This window comes from Paramisgurnus dabryanus, chromosome 12 (assembly GCF_030506205.2).
Source record: "Paramisgurnus dabryanus chromosome 12, PD_genome_1.1, whole genome shotgun sequence".
NCBI classification, from domain to species: Eukaryota; Metazoa; Chordata; class Actinopteri; order Cypriniformes; family Cobitidae; genus Paramisgurnus; species Paramisgurnus dabryanus.
In genome coordinates, this window is record NC_133348.1 from 11,174,882 (window position 1) to 11,191,850 (window position 16,969).

At 34.2% G+C, this 16,969-nt stretch overlaps 3 protein-coding genes across 3 annotated transcripts; 1 reads left to right on the forward strand and 2 right to left on the reverse strand.

Moving 5' to 3' along the window:
• Positions 1-110: 110 nt before the first annotated feature.
• On the reverse strand, positions 111-1,773 carry psmg4 (proteasome (prosome, macropain) assembly chaperone 4). The gene is made up of 3 exons (XM_065256464.2): positions 1,466-1,773; positions 957-1,032; positions 111-456 (listed from the first exon to the last, which is right to left on the reverse strand). Exons 1-3 carry the CDS (start codon positions 1,646-1,648, stop codon positions 335-337), a joined length of 381 nt encoding a protein of 126 aa, XP_065112536.1. The 5' UTR covers positions 1,649-1,773; the 3' UTR covers positions 111-334.
• A 251-nt stretch (positions 1,774-2,024) lies between these two features.
• On the reverse strand, positions 2,025-5,733 carry bphl (biphenyl hydrolase like). Its single transcript, XM_065256462.2, has 7 exons — positions 5,640-5,733; positions 5,116-5,216; positions 4,819-4,985; positions 4,405-4,558; positions 4,203-4,334; positions 3,988-4,111; positions 2,025-3,141 (listed from the first exon to the last, which is right to left on the reverse strand). The coding sequence occupies exons 1-7, from the start codon at positions 5,708-5,710 to the stop codon at positions 3,051-3,053; spliced, it is 840 nt and encodes a 279-aa protein (XP_065112534.1). The 5' UTR covers positions 5,711-5,733; the 3' UTR covers positions 2,025-3,050.
• Positions 5,734-11,688: 5,955 nt separating this feature from the next.
• On the forward strand, positions 11,689-16,903 carry irf4l (interferon regulatory factor 4 like). The gene is made up of 8 exons (XM_065256461.1): positions 11,689-11,941; positions 12,374-12,560; positions 12,642-12,727; positions 12,801-12,912; positions 12,994-13,098; positions 13,224-13,556; positions 15,118-15,224; positions 15,549-16,903. The coding sequence occupies exons 1-8, from the start codon at positions 11,768-11,770 to the stop codon at positions 15,720-15,722; spliced, it is 1,278 nt and encodes a 425-aa protein (XP_065112533.1). The 5' UTR covers positions 11,689-11,767; the 3' UTR covers positions 15,723-16,903.
• The last annotated feature ends 66 nt before the right edge of the window (positions 16,904-16,969 follow it).

The window sequence follows — 16,969 nt, forward strand, 5'->3', positions numbered from 1 at the left end:
AATATCTGGACAATGACTACACATATACCTGTAAAACCTTTGTTTAGTAAAGTATTTTAGTATTATACTAATTTAATGATTTTTCAGGCCTGGAAATCACAAATATTTTGTTTATCATCATCACATGAACCCTGTAATACACATTTATAAATATACATGAATGCCCCTTGAATATAAGTTATCCAAGAACAACAGTTTGCTATAATTCAGATATTTTACTCGAAACTGAAAAATGACCACACAATTATTAAAGTTTTATAACAAGACAGCTTTCTTTTACATTTATTGAGCTATATACAAAACAACCATACAAAAAGTGCAAAACAGTGAATGTTTAAAACTTGTGAGGATGAAGTTCCATCTCCTTTTTGATTCTGTTCTCCACCAACAGCAGGAGATTTGAGTCTGTCATGGGTAAATTGTAACTTACAAATACCTGTTTCTTTGTCTTCTTTGCTGAAAACAAAGCCAAAAGACAGATTATGCTATAGAAAAACCAATAATAGCTCTGCTCATTTAATCAGCTGATATTACACCAATCTCGATCTTGGCTCAAAGAAATGTCTCAGCGCATGGCCTTTGCACCTGCTGATCTTCATCTGTGAGATCGTCTAGCAAATGTAATACTTTTTAGGGTGATGCTATTAAACAGGGATGCAAGTCTCAAGTAAATAAAAGAAGCACAAAAATACCCTATCTGAGAAATTTGGTGTTTTAATTCATTTTAACACTCAAAGCTCAACAAAACCAGTTAATGATCCCAGTCAAGAGTTACCATTATTATACACAGTACAGATTTATGTCTGCTGTTTTGTTGAACAGTGTTTGTCTGCAGTCTGCCTAAATCTATACAACATTTCAGAAAAGTTATGTTCTCACTGATGCACATTACACCTGGGCAAATAATGCAAACAATTGATGAATCTGTTGGTTTATGTTTAAAGAATTGTTCTTACTTAGTCTCTGTGCAAGAGAGCTTGGTGTTGTGTCTGATGTGTCACCCAGAACAAGTGTCGACAGAGGCATTGAATCCTGGAGGAAAACAAACAACAAGACATATATGACGTCATTGATATGATATATGACATCACTTGTCAGCATAAACACATGACCTGCAAAAATCTGTGCCCATATACAGCAGCTTTTAGTTTGAGAACATTACATGATTTAACACACACACACACACGCACACACAAAATTATCTTTTAGTGTTTCTGCAGTACTTACAATAGTCAATTGTACAGTACGTATACTATAATACAATTATATTATATTATTATTAAAAAACACTGTATTGTCTAGGAATTTAACTACAGTTTAGTATATTAAATATTTTTCATGTGAGCTGTGTGATGCATTAGACATTTAACAGTAACGTTACTTAAAAAGTTTCATAGTAAAACGTTTTCTTAATAACTATCTGGTACCAATACCAAAGTAGGATGACTGACATAGCAGAACTCACATATTTACTGTTGATGGATACGGCCAGGTTGGACAGAACCGCATTAGATCCGACCCAGAGGAAGAAACCACCGTCGAACTTCATGACGTGAAAATGTACGTGCTGCTCCAGAATCTTCTCAGAGAAATCATGAACAGTCATGGAGTCAACAGCTTCGTGAGCACCACACTCTCCGTTCTCCATTGTTTTTATCTTGATCAAGCTTCACCTGAGAATTAATACATGCAGAAATCTAACGACTCATGCTGGGGATGGATAGTGAAAGCAAGCAGAGACACGTGACACCTGCGCCACTGCTCGCGTTCAGTGGCGCACAGACCACTGAGGGGTGAGTGGTGCCACCTACAGGACCGGAGGACGAGAAGCCTTTTACGAAAGATTTTCCAGAATATATCCATTTCTCTTTATATAAAAGGAATTAACTTTAAGCCCGTCACCGGTGTTAATGTAGTTGCTATGCACACAAAATGTTTCATTTAAAAAATAACCCTTAAATAATAGTAATAATGATAAAAATATCAAAAGAAAATATTTATTGTATTTAAATATCTACTTAATGTCGATTACAAGTGTGCAGAATAAATCTGATAGACCCCAAACTTTTAAAGAGCGATTGCTTAAGGAAATATACATTTTTATATGGAAAACTATACACACAATTACTTAACTAGGCCATAAATTGGCTCATGAAAAAAAATATTTCTTTAAATAAATCACTTAAATGTCGATCTTAATTAAATCTAAATTGTTTGTGGACATTGCTCTATGTGTTAGGGATAGAATACTGACATCTGCTGTTTTGTGGAAAAACTTTAGAAATTATAATGAAAGTGCAATGAACACATAAATCCAACAGAGGTAGGGACTCATTTCATTTTCACTTTTTTTGTTGACGCTTCAACTTCTCACAACGATATATATTTTGTGAATATATATTTAAACATTCTGAAATACATAAAAATTCTGTATTTTGTGACTGTGTATGAGATGGAAAGTTAATTCCACTTTTTATTTATGCTCCAGGACCAGACCTTAGTTTATATGTAGAAATTTTCAGATTTATAATAGATTTACTTTTTTTTTATTTACTTTTTTTTCATTTTCCAATTCATTCAAAATGAAATTGTTTTTATTTTCCCATTCATTTTCAACATGGGGTCAATTTGACCCCAAACACCTTAAACGGTAATTTTTTTTACACACCTTTAAAACAAAAAAATCAAGCCTAGTTATTTTGTGCATGTTTAGATAGATTATTTAGGAATAGTCACAGAGTTTCATGCCTCAGAGATGAAGGTAACAGTTTTAAAAAATGAATGAAAAGTCTGATTAAGGATTAAGAAAGCATTTTGTCTTAAGAGCCAACAATGAACACGGTATACATTATGCATTTGGCAGATGCTTTTATCCAAAGCAACTTCATGCATCACAATATAAATATATATTTAATCCATGTATGTATCGAACCAATGACCTTTTGCACTGCTATAGAGCTACAAAGCAATACAATACAAAGCTATGTTCACAAGTAGGGCGTTGCAGTCTGTAGATCACCGAGTGTTTGAGTCTTTATTTATCCACTCAATCAGTCATTCAGAAACTCCTCCACCAGTGTGTTAAATTCACTGGTATAACGCAAGTGCAAATTATGTTTCCCATCTGGTATGACATGCAACCTAAAAAACAGAAACAATTAGCAAAGCACTTAATAAACAGAAAATTTAGCAATGACTTTCTAATTTTGTTGTATAATTAATATTAATGGAGCAGACATGCTGTAAAAATTATTTTAAAAATCCACAAAATTTATATAAATTTGAAGGAGTTGCAGGGATGACGTATTTATGTATAGGCAAAACCCATGATTTAGCATTTTAACACTTTCAGTTCTCTCATCCTAAAGTCAGTGAGGTTTTTTTTAATGGAGTTTGGTTACATCTTGGGTTAATGCAAGCTTATAAAATTTTCACATTTTAGTCTACGACATAAAACACTTCAATAATAACCCCACCTTTAAATTTTTATGTGGGTTTAAAACTGTGGATGCTAACAAGTTGCTGCATGGGGCTACAGATGTTGTCTGGAACTTTAAACGTTATCACACACGGAAAACTCAAAAATACAACAAGGGCATAATTACCCAAAATAATATTTTCTCGTTTACATGTTTAATATGTTTTAAAGATATTTAGTAACGTTTTTAAAGAGTTGTCTGAGATTTGGTGATGATGACTTTGAAGTTGAGAATCCATGGTGTAGTTCACTTATAAGGTTAGCTTTTTATTTCTATAGAAAATGCCTTTAAACTTTCATGAAAGTTGTGTCGTTATGTGAACATTATACCGATTGATAAAACGTGTAAATTTCATAACCTTTTAGTGATCTCAAAGATAAATCCCATGGTAAGCCTACAAAAATATATGTCATCCCTGCAGCTCTCCATTGATAATTTGCATAAATGTGAACATAACATTAGTATACTATAAAAATATTATATTGTTTTTTAGCTTTGGCTAACTCACCTTGAATCTTTGATGTTTTTCAGAAGGTATTGTGGGTGAAAATAGGGAACGACAGGATCTTTAGCCCCATGTACAATCAGTGTAGGACAGTGAATTAAGTGCAACAGCTCTGTGCATATGTTACCTAGACCATAAAATGACATTAGTAAGATTTGTATGGTGGTATGAGAGATCATAGGACAATCTAAAAACGTTCATACATCTATAAATCTCACCCTGTGGATTATATGCAAACTGTCTCATGGCATCGACCCATTTCTCCCAGGTCTCACGAAAGTACTGAGCACCGTACATCTCCTCCATCGGCCGTCTCATTCGTTCACTCCATAATGACACGTCACGAATTGCTAAAACACAGATGTGCCGTTAAGTGTCTTTGATGTTCCCTAAATGAATTTTAAGGTACTATTACCTTACATTGATAAATCTGAATGTCTTCCTCTGAGACGTAGGCGTTGGAGCCCCAAACCACTAATTTATTAATGAGGCCATGATTTAACGCAGCCATTATCAAAGCAGTTATACCACCATCACTCCATCCTAACAGAGAGAAACGAGTAAAACCCAGAGCCTAGAAAACAAATGAAGACATAGAATTACACCAACAAAACACAAAACCATTGTACAAAATACTACAAATATAGAGGGGGGATAATCCCCCTAGCAAATTGCACCGTGAATACACCCAAATGCACTTACATTTTTACTCTGTAACTTCATTCTTAAAAATAAAGGTAATAAAGATAAAATGTATTAATAAAGGGTTCTTTAGATTATAAAAAGGTAAGAAAGAAAAACCACTGGTTGATATTAAACTCCTTCCTCTCATACTTGCATTAAATCCACTGCATCTTTGGCATCTCTGTGGAAGAAATCAGCAGGAAAGTCTCTGTCAGGAGGACGTGAGCGCCCGTATCCCCTCGGGTCCCATGCCACCACCGTAAATCGACTCTTGTTTAGTTTCTCAAGCTGAGGGCCAAAATCAGTCGGTCCACTTCCTGAAAACACACACAATCCCTAGAAGAAAATAACATGATCCCACCTGTTGTATATAAATGTTATAATGTTTATCTTCCATTGACCTTTACAGTAATTGAACCATGAATGAATTATGAGTAAGATAAAGACCTAAAGCTCCGGGCATCAGCAGTAGAGCGTGAGAGCCCTGTCCTGTGAACTGATAGAAGAGATTCACTCCATTTACTGACTTCTTCCCAGAGATACACATACTGTGAGACATGAAGTATAAATGTTACTTATGTTTCAGCTGTACAAAACAAAATCAATACATTATTGCTTGCATATAGAGAATGAAGATATCTACTCTGAAAAGTTTTTGTGAGATTCAGCCCATGAAAAGAGAGAACTAAAACTTTCTGCAATGCCACCCCACCTCCCATGTATGCACATGCATGCATATGCATTAACGTACATGCACGCGCACGCATATGCACATACTAGTAAGATTGCATGTTCGCATATTGATTTAAAAGAGCGAATGGTTTAACAATTAAAACAAGTTATGTTTACTGTGAAATCAATCAATGCCAAAATAAAGCCAAAACACATGCACGTGTATAATAAACGCATAGATTGATTTATCTGCACTCTTTAAACTGACACGTATTTAAAATCATGATCTAAAGTTTTACCAATAAAATCTTCGCTGTATTAAACATCTGAACACGCGCTGTCGAGCTAAGTAATACGTAAAAGTCGCCATTGCGCGAAAGTGCGAATGTGAAATCTGCGATGTGCTTTTGGGATGAATTACGAATCTTTTATTTCCCCTTGCCAGATTCCACACGTAGGGACGATTTTCTTTAATTCTGAAATGTGTTTGATTTGATTTTACGGATTTTCTTTGCCTGTTTTATATATTTTGCCTGTTATATATATTTTGCATTCACATCAAATCACAACATTATTGCTTCTTCCGTATTGTAGAAAAATGTAAATCATTATTAGATTGCATTTATTTGATGTGGCTGCATTTGAAGCTCTGGAGAAGATGATAAGCGTGTTTCACTTCCTAGTGGCTCAAACCCTGAAAGTCACTCATGGGGTTTCAATAACACTCATCTGTTTGTTCAAATGCAATAATGCCCACAGGTGCAGTAATATGTGGGGGTGTCCCCTATCAACCCCCTGAGGTTGATCATTCAGGGACAGGGCAGTGGAATGTTTACATATAAGTGCATGTACACTAGTGAGGGCACGGGGAACTTAAGGGGATTTTTTATGTCATTCTCATAGTTTTCAACAGTATGACAAAGTTTGACCCCGGAATGCGTCAGCAAAGTGGATGTGATGGGTTCAAAAGTCTAAGGCCAATGCTCATTTCAAAATTTGCTAGGCCTATACGTCCCCTTTTGCTTCAAGCTGGCATTTATGATCAATGTTTTCCAGAAGGATCTGAGAATGTTGAACACTTAGAGAACATCTCATGTAGGCCTACTTATAAATAAATAAGTAATAAAATATGGTTAATGACCTATAGGGCAAATGTCTTATAATCCATATAATAACTTTTTTCTTTTGTTTTTAATTACATTACAAAAGATTTTCAGATGGATTCAAACTGGTTATGTACACCTCAGTGGTAGAGCATTGTGTTAGCATCGCAAAAGATCATAGAACCTATAGGTAACACACATCATAAAAATAGTAGGCTACCTACTTTGTAAAGTCACTTGGATAAAAGTGTCTGCCAAATGCATAAATTAATGTATTAAATAAATATGAAATATTGAAATGTCTTATATGCATATAATAATTTTGGCGGGAAAGTGGTGAGTAGATTTAAATCTATTAACATTTAATCTAAACCATCCCTCCTACACATTGATCAGGTTCTACTAGTATGTTTTAAACCAATATATAAACTTTTAATCCCTAAATGACAAGTAATCATTCTTGTATTTACTGTATTAAATCTGATCTGAAGTCAGTTTATAGGCCCAAAGCCCAAACTTAACCCTGAGAACATCTGTCCAAGTAAAACAGGCTTTGGCTTCCTCTTGCAAACCCTATTTGATTAGGACATTTACTGTTTCTTGCTTTTGGGACAAGATGTTCAACTCTTTTAGCAACATTGGTTTTCCGGTTTGTCTTTCAGTTCAAATGAGAAAAGCCTGTGTGTGTTTTTTTTGGTATATGTGAAAGAATTGGCAGCAGATGTTGCAGGAATTTAGGAGAGAGGGGGGTAAAGAGGTCTGTTACCGGGCAAAAATGTTTGAATTTAGCAACATGACCTGATGCTGCGATTGGTTGAAGATGTATACAGTATAGCCTATGTGATGATGGACTGCAGTAATGATCAGGTGTCTGATCTGGATCTGTCAGGAGATTTATCATTAGATTTATCAGATCACTACTGTGCACTTGTTCATCTTGAAATGCAATGCAACCTGGCAAAGTTTGGTTCAATAAAATAAAATAAGTCAGCTGGCTCCTAAAATGCTCATTACCATCTGTGATTTGTTTTGTGTGCATTTATATGCTCTGTACATGCATAATGCATAATAAACATACAGAATTGTAATAATATCTTTATTTTTCTGTATTTTAAATCCCAATACTCATGCATCTGATTCTGTTAAAAGCATCACAGCTCGTGTTATTTAAGCAAACCCCGAGCATTAAACTTCAGTGAGAAACTTGTTAACTGTGCTATGAATATGAATGAGATCTCAATTCACACAAATGTGAGTTGTGGTGAGCTGTGGTATTATTTTTTTAAGCAATCAGAGTTAAAAGTTTCCTAAAACTTTTTCAGACATACACTGAAGGATGCTTTGAAAAATTTACCTTACCTTTTATTTATTGCGATTATGATGGAGAGGAATTTAAATGGTTGCAAGCACGCCATTGACAAAAAGAGCTGAGTTAGCCAAATGAAAACTAACTTAACAACAAACTGAATCCAGTCAGTAAACCGAGAATACTGATGACAAAATACATTCTGAAACAAACGCAGTGAAAGGTTTGAGTGTTTCACAAGAGAAATCCAAACTGAAAAACAAACTTTCCCTGTTTTCAGCGAGGAAAAAATATTACATCATTGAGGAGTGTTGAGCCTGTGTGAATACTGAAACACAATGAAGATATTACCATCCATTCACTGTCTAGGTTAACCCAATAGTCCATCTATAAGTAACCCACTTCTAGCCAAAATAAAACTGAATTTGGTTACATGTCGTTTTTGCCATAATACCTTGTGGGATGTCTGATATTCCATCATGTAAGCAAAGTTAAGAGTGATTACAAGCTGTTTGCTGTCATTTATTTTATTTCATTTATTTTTAATGTCTATTAAATTTTCACTGACAGCCCAAATTTTGCCTTGTTTTAGCCGAGATAATTTGATGTGACAAGGTTATGATCTTGCAGTAGTTGCACAAAAACAAATATTACATTAAAATTAAAGTTATATTTACACAAACCATGCAAGTTTCATGCAGTGTTTAACATCTATCACATGAAAGTCATTCACATGTGTTTGATGCTGGAACACATGAACTGTTTAAATGTGTAAGGTCATGGGTGGAAATACACGTATGAACATATTGTGTCATCTACACTTTAAAAATTCACATTTTTTGTCAAAATCAACACATATTTTTAAGTTACTTTAACTTAAAAAAATAAGTTAAACAATTTCAACTTGAACTTATAAGTTATGTCAACTTTTTTAAGCCAAAACTTAAAATAGTAGGTTGAATTGACTTTGATTGAAAAACCGAGTTGTTTTAACTTCGTTCTGGATTTTTTTTTACAGTGATATGTGTGTGTGCCAAAAGTTTGTTGAAACACAATGGTTGGGTGTATGATGGTTGGTGTTAGTCTCTGAATGAAAACAATCTTTCGTAACTTTCATCTTTTCTCACTAGGAACCCAAAATCTTTCAGTTTCCTAAATCAATCAAATCTATTTCAGATGAAAACAAACTGAACAACAACAACAAAACAGTTTGCATATAAAGAAACTAAAAAGATCAAAGTTATTGTCTGTGAATGAATCATAAGTTACACAAATGTTTCAATGTGACATGTCAGGAGAGTTTCTAATCATCTGATAATTGTATGAGCTGCACTAATAAAAAAAAAATGCAGCATGAAGTTGAAACAACTTGCTATTTTAAGTTTTGACTAAGTTGACATAACTTCTAAAATTAAGTTGAAATTGTTTAACTTAATTTGTTAAGTTAAAGTAACATAAAAATATATGTTGATTTGACAAAAATGCCTCATTTTTTACATAGTGTAAAAAATAACCATATGAATATTCATAGTGCCTAAATGCACACAACATTCTTGATTATCATATAAATAAATGCATTCATTTTTCCATTAATAATTCAATAAAACACTTCAAAAGTTAAATTTTTACACGCCATTCGTCAAGTTGGTCCCTTGTATCTTTTAAGGGACGCATTATATATATATTTTTATGACTTTTGATTAAACTAGAATTGCGATGTCATGACTCAACAGTTTTTTAAGTTTCATCCTGTACAGATGAGTTCAGATTTAGTTAACAGGTGGTGAGTTTGCAGACAACAGGATTCATTTGAATATCCGACCGTCAACCACAACTGTGACAGATTTCTGGGAAAATGCGTATGCATGCTTAAGTCTGTGCACATAATGTTATAAAACTGACTTCGGTTAGGAACCGTAGATGAAATAAAGAGCTGCTAAAGTCAAGTGCATATGAAAATTCAATGCACTTAATGATCACAACGTAAACTTCATTGCATCAAACTAGAATTATTAAGAAATTATATTAGCTTCAAAAGAAAGATTAGAGAGGTGAAAAGCTGTGTGTGTGCGTGTGCGTGTGTGTTGCTGAGTAATCTTCTGGTCCCAGAGGACTCAACTTGAAGTCCAGTCATATCATGAGGATCTTGCACATTCACAGGTGCACAACAGCACTAAATCTGCTCGGTCATTTCTATTCAGATGAGGGGAATTTGTGAGTTTAACTGTTGCATTGAGGTTCTCATCATGCCTGAACAATTAGAGAAATGACTCCTTAGTTTACCTCTCAACTAATAATAAAATCAAATACAGTAGTGGTTATAAGCACCTTCTAAATTTTTGTTTTTAACTTTATTTTTGCAGCGCTTTTCACAATTTTGTCATCGTTGCAAAGCTTTACAGCAAATGAATACAGGCCGCAGAGTAATAATAAAGAATAATTGTCAATATTTATGACAAATCATAAACTAAAATAAACTTTATGAAATTTATAGACTTGCCAATTATTAAACCTAACTAACTGTGAAAATGTAGGTTTATAAAACTCACACCAGAACTAAATCACTCATTTAACTTGCACACATACTAGAAATGCTTTAATATGGTCTGCATTTATTAAGTTTGTTGAATTAATAAGGACTCTTTATAAAAACAGTACATGATTAATCATCTTTTAATACATAAATTAATAATCACTTTAATATGAACTAATGATGAGTTAAGCCATGTAATAATCAGAAACCAACCATAATTATGTTATGAGTCATATGAATTCATGCATAAATAACAGCAATGTTAACTGCACGTTTGTTAAGTGATGAATTAATTAACACTTTGGGTAACGCAAATCAAACATGCTTTAGAAAAAACAAAAATAACTTTACAGTCAACATCATCGAATGTACAGTGATGCATTCATAAATAAAATGAGTAATTATCTCTCAATTTCTTTTGAGTGATCCCATTGTTGCAATTAAAGGGACAGTTCACCCCAAAAAAATGAACATTTTGTCATCATTTAATCATCCTCAAGTTGATAATTTTTTTGTTCTGCTAAACACAAGGGAAGAAATTTTGGGCAACCTATTTGGTGACTTCCATAATGTTTGCTTTTTTCTACTTTTGAAGTCAATGGTGCTCCTGTTTTCTACTTTCTCACAAATATCTTCCTTTCTGTTGAGCAGAACAAAGAAATTTGAGGATGATTTTATTTTTGGGTGAACTGTCCCTTTAATTGCAGCAGTGGAATCGCTTAATAAAAATGAGAGAAAATTATAATTTTTTATTCTGAATGCATCACAGTACATTTGATGAGATTGACTGTAAACATTGAGGCTTTTAACACAGAAATGTGTGTAAACCTAAACATTGTGCATATAAACAAGTTGTTTTTTCTAGAGCATGTTTGGGTTACCCAAAGTGTTCATTAATGCAACAACTAACTATTGTTATTCATGCATGAATTCACATGACTCATGAAATAAAGTAATTATTAGTTTAGGTATTGGTACATGATTATTCATAGTGTTACTGGATATTTTTAAAATTGCGCTCTTGCAAACAATAAAACTGCATTATGTGTTTTATGAGAGCATTTGAAGTACTTTATATAATGTGTTTTATGCTATATATACACATAGAAATTAGTCAAAGTCATGTTTTGCTTTAAATCTAATCATGTCAACAAAGTTGTGAAGGGTTTGAGGATATGAAATATTAACCAAGTCAATATGAAAGCTGCTGCGTCTTCTTACAATATAGCTTCTTGTGTATGTGTGTTTGTGTGTGTGTGTGTGTGTTGAACTTTCAAGGCTTTCAATCCAACATCTGTTTATAAGCTCCTCCCCCAAAAAGGCAAATAATTAGGAAAAAATGTGTCTCAAAGTGAACTACATGAGTTATCAAAACCAAATTAACAGCAACCTTCTCTTGGGTGAGACTGCAATAATCCCCATCACCTTACCTAAAATTAACTTTTAGGCACAACATTTTTTTTGAACATCAGGATTGCAGGAAAAATGTCTGTGGGATCAGGCAATGGGAAATTGCGGCAGTGGCTGATCGAGCAGGTGGATACTGGGAAATATCCCGGGTTGGTCTGGGAAGATAGAGAGCGGACAACCTTCCGAATCCCATGGAAACATGCAGGAAAACAAGACTATAACAGAGACCAGGATGCAGCACTTTTCAAGGTGATTCACATACAGATTAAATACATTTATACATTTGAAGACGCTTTCCCTTGGTTCAAACCCATGACCTTTTGCATTGCTAACACAATGCATTTGATCTATACAGAGGCACACAAAATTTACATTAATAAATGTTGCACATTGTATTTACACAAGTTTATGTAAACCATGACCCACTTCATAATAACTTCAGTAATACATTAGATTCATTAGACATATTTTGGTTGGACAAACCCAACAAGTTCATGCATTTAGATGAAAAGCTTATTTATTGCTTTATGTCAAATGCTTTGCTTTATAAATGATCTATGTGCTAATGTAAATGCAACTTAAAGGATTGTGATGCATTCATGCTTCTTATAGTTTGTCTGAAAAATTGAAAATCTTTTGGAAGCACTGCATTGCTATATTTAAATGTATTTTCTGGAGCAGGCCTGGGCTCTGTTTAAAGGAAAGTATCGTGAGGGTATCGATAAACCCGACCCACCAACCTGGAAGACTCGTCTCAGGTGCGCCCTGAACAAAAGCTGTGACTTCGAAGAGGTCGTGGGTCAGAGTCAGCTGGACATATCCGAACCATTTAAAGTCTACCGGGTTATTCCAGAAGGAACCAAAAGAGGTACGAGCACGCACATGCATTTCTATCTAACATCCAAAGGCCCTTTTTTACTCATTATATTTTTACATATTCATATCTCAGGACCAAAATCGTATGGGAACGTTTCTGCACCCTCAGGTCATCCTAACTACTCATCATACCCCTCATATGAACCTGTGCAGGGTCAGGTAAGTGATTCATTTCATGTACTGCACCAGAAGAAAGAGATGAGAGAGATTTCTGAGGGTTTTCTCCCTGCAGGTTTGTAACTTCATGTCTGTCACCGATCGGACCTGGAGAGACTTCATGTCTGAACCGAATTCACTTTCAGAGTATCACGGTTCATTCAGTCAAAGCTCACGCTGGGATGCTGGTACTGACTTTGTGTGTTTGTGTGTACATGTTAATATTTTTAATAATGTTTGGTCATTTAATCTGTATTTGTTATGTTCAGGGTATCAAATCAATGGATCGTTCTACAGCAATGATTCATTTGATTCACCACCTATGTTCACCGTGGACACCAGCATGAGATCAATGGAGACCATGACAATGTCAGGTACACACATCCAATCGATCAATAAATCAATCAAACTGTCTAGCAACAGCCATTCCAAAGACCTTAGCAACCACTAAGGACATTTTTCTGCATGCACACTAAATCCTCACCCATGCATGGTTCAGATCCTCGTCTGCAGGTGAGCGTGTTCAGCGGTGATGCTCTTGTTGCTGATGTGACGGTCACGAGCGTCGACGGCTGTCTGCTGGTTCCTTACGATGACAGCTGGACCTACATCAGTCCGAGCGGTCCGGAGCCCGTTCCTCTTCCACAGTCTGAGCAAGGAGAGCTGGAGGGTGGCGTTTTACTCTGGATGTCACCCGATGGCCTGTACGCCCGACGCTTCTGTGAAAGCAGAATCTACTGCAACGGCACTCACACAAACTTCACCACTAAACTCTACAAACTGGAGAGAGATCAAACCAGTAAACTACTGGACACGCAGCTGTTTCTAACAGGTTACAATAAATTTACAGAAAAATTCATTTTAACACCCAGCATTTTTGTCAAACCAACATATATTTTTGTTACTTTAAAGCAACACCAAAGAGTTTTTTTTACCTTAAAATAAAGTTTCCAAAAAAGTTTCGGTCATTCATCCACTCAAAACAGGGTGAACGGCACTTTCACATTCGCTTTGCAGCCCTCTATCGGCCAAAATCGCACTAAAGAAGTTTCCAACCGTCGGGTCGCGGTCCTGTAGTTCGAGTAAAAACTACAAAAACTTGCTTTATGGCAGACCTACAATCCAATCACAGCCAGCTTTGCTGCAGTATTTACGACAGTGCTAATGGACAATTCCGCTTCCAACCTGTAGGGGGAGCAAAGAGCAAAAACTCTTTAGTGTTGCTTTAACTTAAAAAAAAGAAGTTAAACAATTTCAACTTGTTTTTATCAGTTATGTCAACTTATTGGTTGAATTGACTTGCAAAACCAAGTTGTTTTAACTTGCTTTTATACAGTGCGACAAAAAAGACATTTCTTTGGCCAAAAATGTGTGTTATATATATATATATATGCTAAATACATTTTGTAAAAAAGTAGAGCTTAATTAAATATATATTTTGAATTTGAAAATATATTAAGTTTTAATTTCTTATATGTAAAGAATAATTGATGACGTTGAATTTAAAAAATAATGCATACCAAAGGTGGTAATGCGGCACTACAAGAATTCAAATAATTCAATTATTCTGCTTATACTATGGTTAGCAAAAACATCACTCTGGTTATTTTAAGACATTTGAATATATTTAAAATTATAATTTAAAATGTATATAATTTATACGCTTTTTGCATACTCAAAACCAGACGTTCTTAAAAGGTTGTGCTGAATGGTTTAAGATCTGAAAAACCTTTCTGTTTCACAAAATTTTCTTTATAGTAAAAAAGTTGCATTAGATTATAAAAAAGTATAAAACGGTTCTTCCAAAAACTTTTGACTCAATGGTTCTTTGAGGAACCAAAAATGGTTCGGCCAAAAATATACTGAAATATATTTTAAAATATGTTTACAAACATGTTTTTTTCCCCAATATTTTTTTGGCCATTTTTTGTATATTTTGAAATATTTTATATTGAAATATTTTATATTAACATTGCATTGGAAAAAAATCCTAGATAAATTTAAGAGTTTTTCAAACCGAAAACAACTTGCACTGACAAATCTTAATGCCGTTTGTTTTGCCTCAAAATGCACACAAGTAATATTTTTAATAAAGCATGTTTGTTAAAACTAGTAATATTTCATAATTAAACTGAGGCCTAGTCCTGGTTTAAGCTAATCTCTGTCCGGGAAACCAGCTCTTTATGTTTACAAACTTGTAAACATAATAGGCTTGAAAAGGTTAAAATTAAAATACTTAACTTTAAAAATATACTTATAATTTTTTTTGTTGTTGTTGTAGTATGGGTGTGAAAACCTTTAAAGCACAGTTATTTCTAAGAGTGTAAAACTTTCAACAAAAATGACATGCAAAAGCAGATTGTGTTTTATCTTTCTGTGTTTGTCTAATTCAGAGCTTCAGGGTTGTTTCTTGCAAGCTCGTCCTCCTCCACGGTTTCACGTGCAGCTGTATTTTGAGTCCTGTGACCCCACTGCAGACACGAGACCCCTGACAGTACAGGTAATGATCTCTTTACCTGTAATGTACAGTGTGCATCATTGTTCTAATTACAGTAAAGCTCACGTGAAACATGAAAGTTGATGCGGTTCACGTTGAGTTGTTTAACCAATGGTTGTCTCAAATATGAACAAACCCAAGCCTATGGATAAACCTATGCTGAGACCCAACCATAGATTGAGCAACACGGCTCTTCTGATTTTGCCATGTGATTGATGTTCTCAGAATCATGGCACATGGGAAACCCAGTCTAGTGAATGTGGGTGAAGGCATTTGGGACAGAGCCATAATCAAACTAAATGCATTGTCTAATCTGTTGTCCTGCAGGTGGAGCCACTTTTTGCTCGTCAGTTGCTGTTGCTCAGCCAGCAGGGGTCGGTAAATTACATCAGAAACGCCAATGACCTTTCACCTGTGACCCCAGATCAGATATTTCCAATCAGACAAGATTATCCTGCAGCCGTCGGACCGCAGACCCACGACAGTTTCTTACAGGAGTGATGTTGGATAAGATTTTGTGAAGAGATTAATGTAAATGTATCTATCAAACTGGCAATGAAATGTGCGGTATTAAAGATGTTCTGACTTGAATTCAACCTAAACTCTGTTAAAAGCATTAATGATTTAAATAACTGGAAAACAAGAAAACTAAACTTTCTACTCTCAGTTTGTAAAAGCAAATTATAAAAAATAGGGCTGCAAGACTATAAATCGCAACTAATCGTTTGCAGAAAAGTTTTTGTTTACATCATATGTGTGTATTGTTTATAATAAATTTGTATAAATACACACAAATGCATGCATTTAAAATATTTACATATGTATTTAATTTTTTATATTGTTATACAATTAATATTATATATAAATATAATTTAATATATACATCTCTTTTTTTTCCCTTAAGATTATGTATGTATGTGTGTGTATTTATATATACACAAATGTATTATACACAATACACACACGATGTAAACAAAAACTTTTATTTATTCTTAAACTTTTATTAGTTGCGATTAATTGTTATGCAGCCCTAATTAACTATTTCTCCGCCATTGACGAGTTACCTCGTCAATTAAGAGAACACATTTCCCTGCCAATGACGCTTTCCTGACGAGTTTTTACGGTGATCTGTAATTCCGCTATTATCTACTAGATGGCGCTCTTACCCAATTTATAAAAAACTGAATTCAACATTTTAAACTGTGTGTTTTGATAATCGTTCTGAATCTTCAAAAATGCAATTATTTAACTTTTTGCTCAAAATTTGGTATTTTTTTTAAACCTACTCAAATTTGAGAAGTGATAAAAGAGAACAAATGAAATAGATAGAATGAAACTTTTTTTAATCCATTTGTTTGTTTGTTTGTTTGTTTGTAAGCAGAGGGTCTTGTTTCATTTGATGTATTTGTATTTTATATATATTTAAAGAAGAACATTTTCCTGGATGGCATTTTGTGAAACTTGTGAAAATCACAAAAAATGCTGGCGGGCTTTTTTTTGTCTTGTTGGTAATGAGGCAAGTGGGTAATGTCTCTGGAAAGACATTTCAGGGTACAGCTTGTATATTAATGCTTATAATAATTTTTGCAGCTCAACCATTTATTTTCGTGTACGTTCCAGAAGATTGCTATATTTGTATGCTTTGTACTTTCCTTTTCCTCATTGCTTTATGTTTAAAAACTGTGATTCAGTAACATCTCAGGACTACTGCTTGTTATTGTGTTTTAAATTAAAGAATAAAGGCCTTT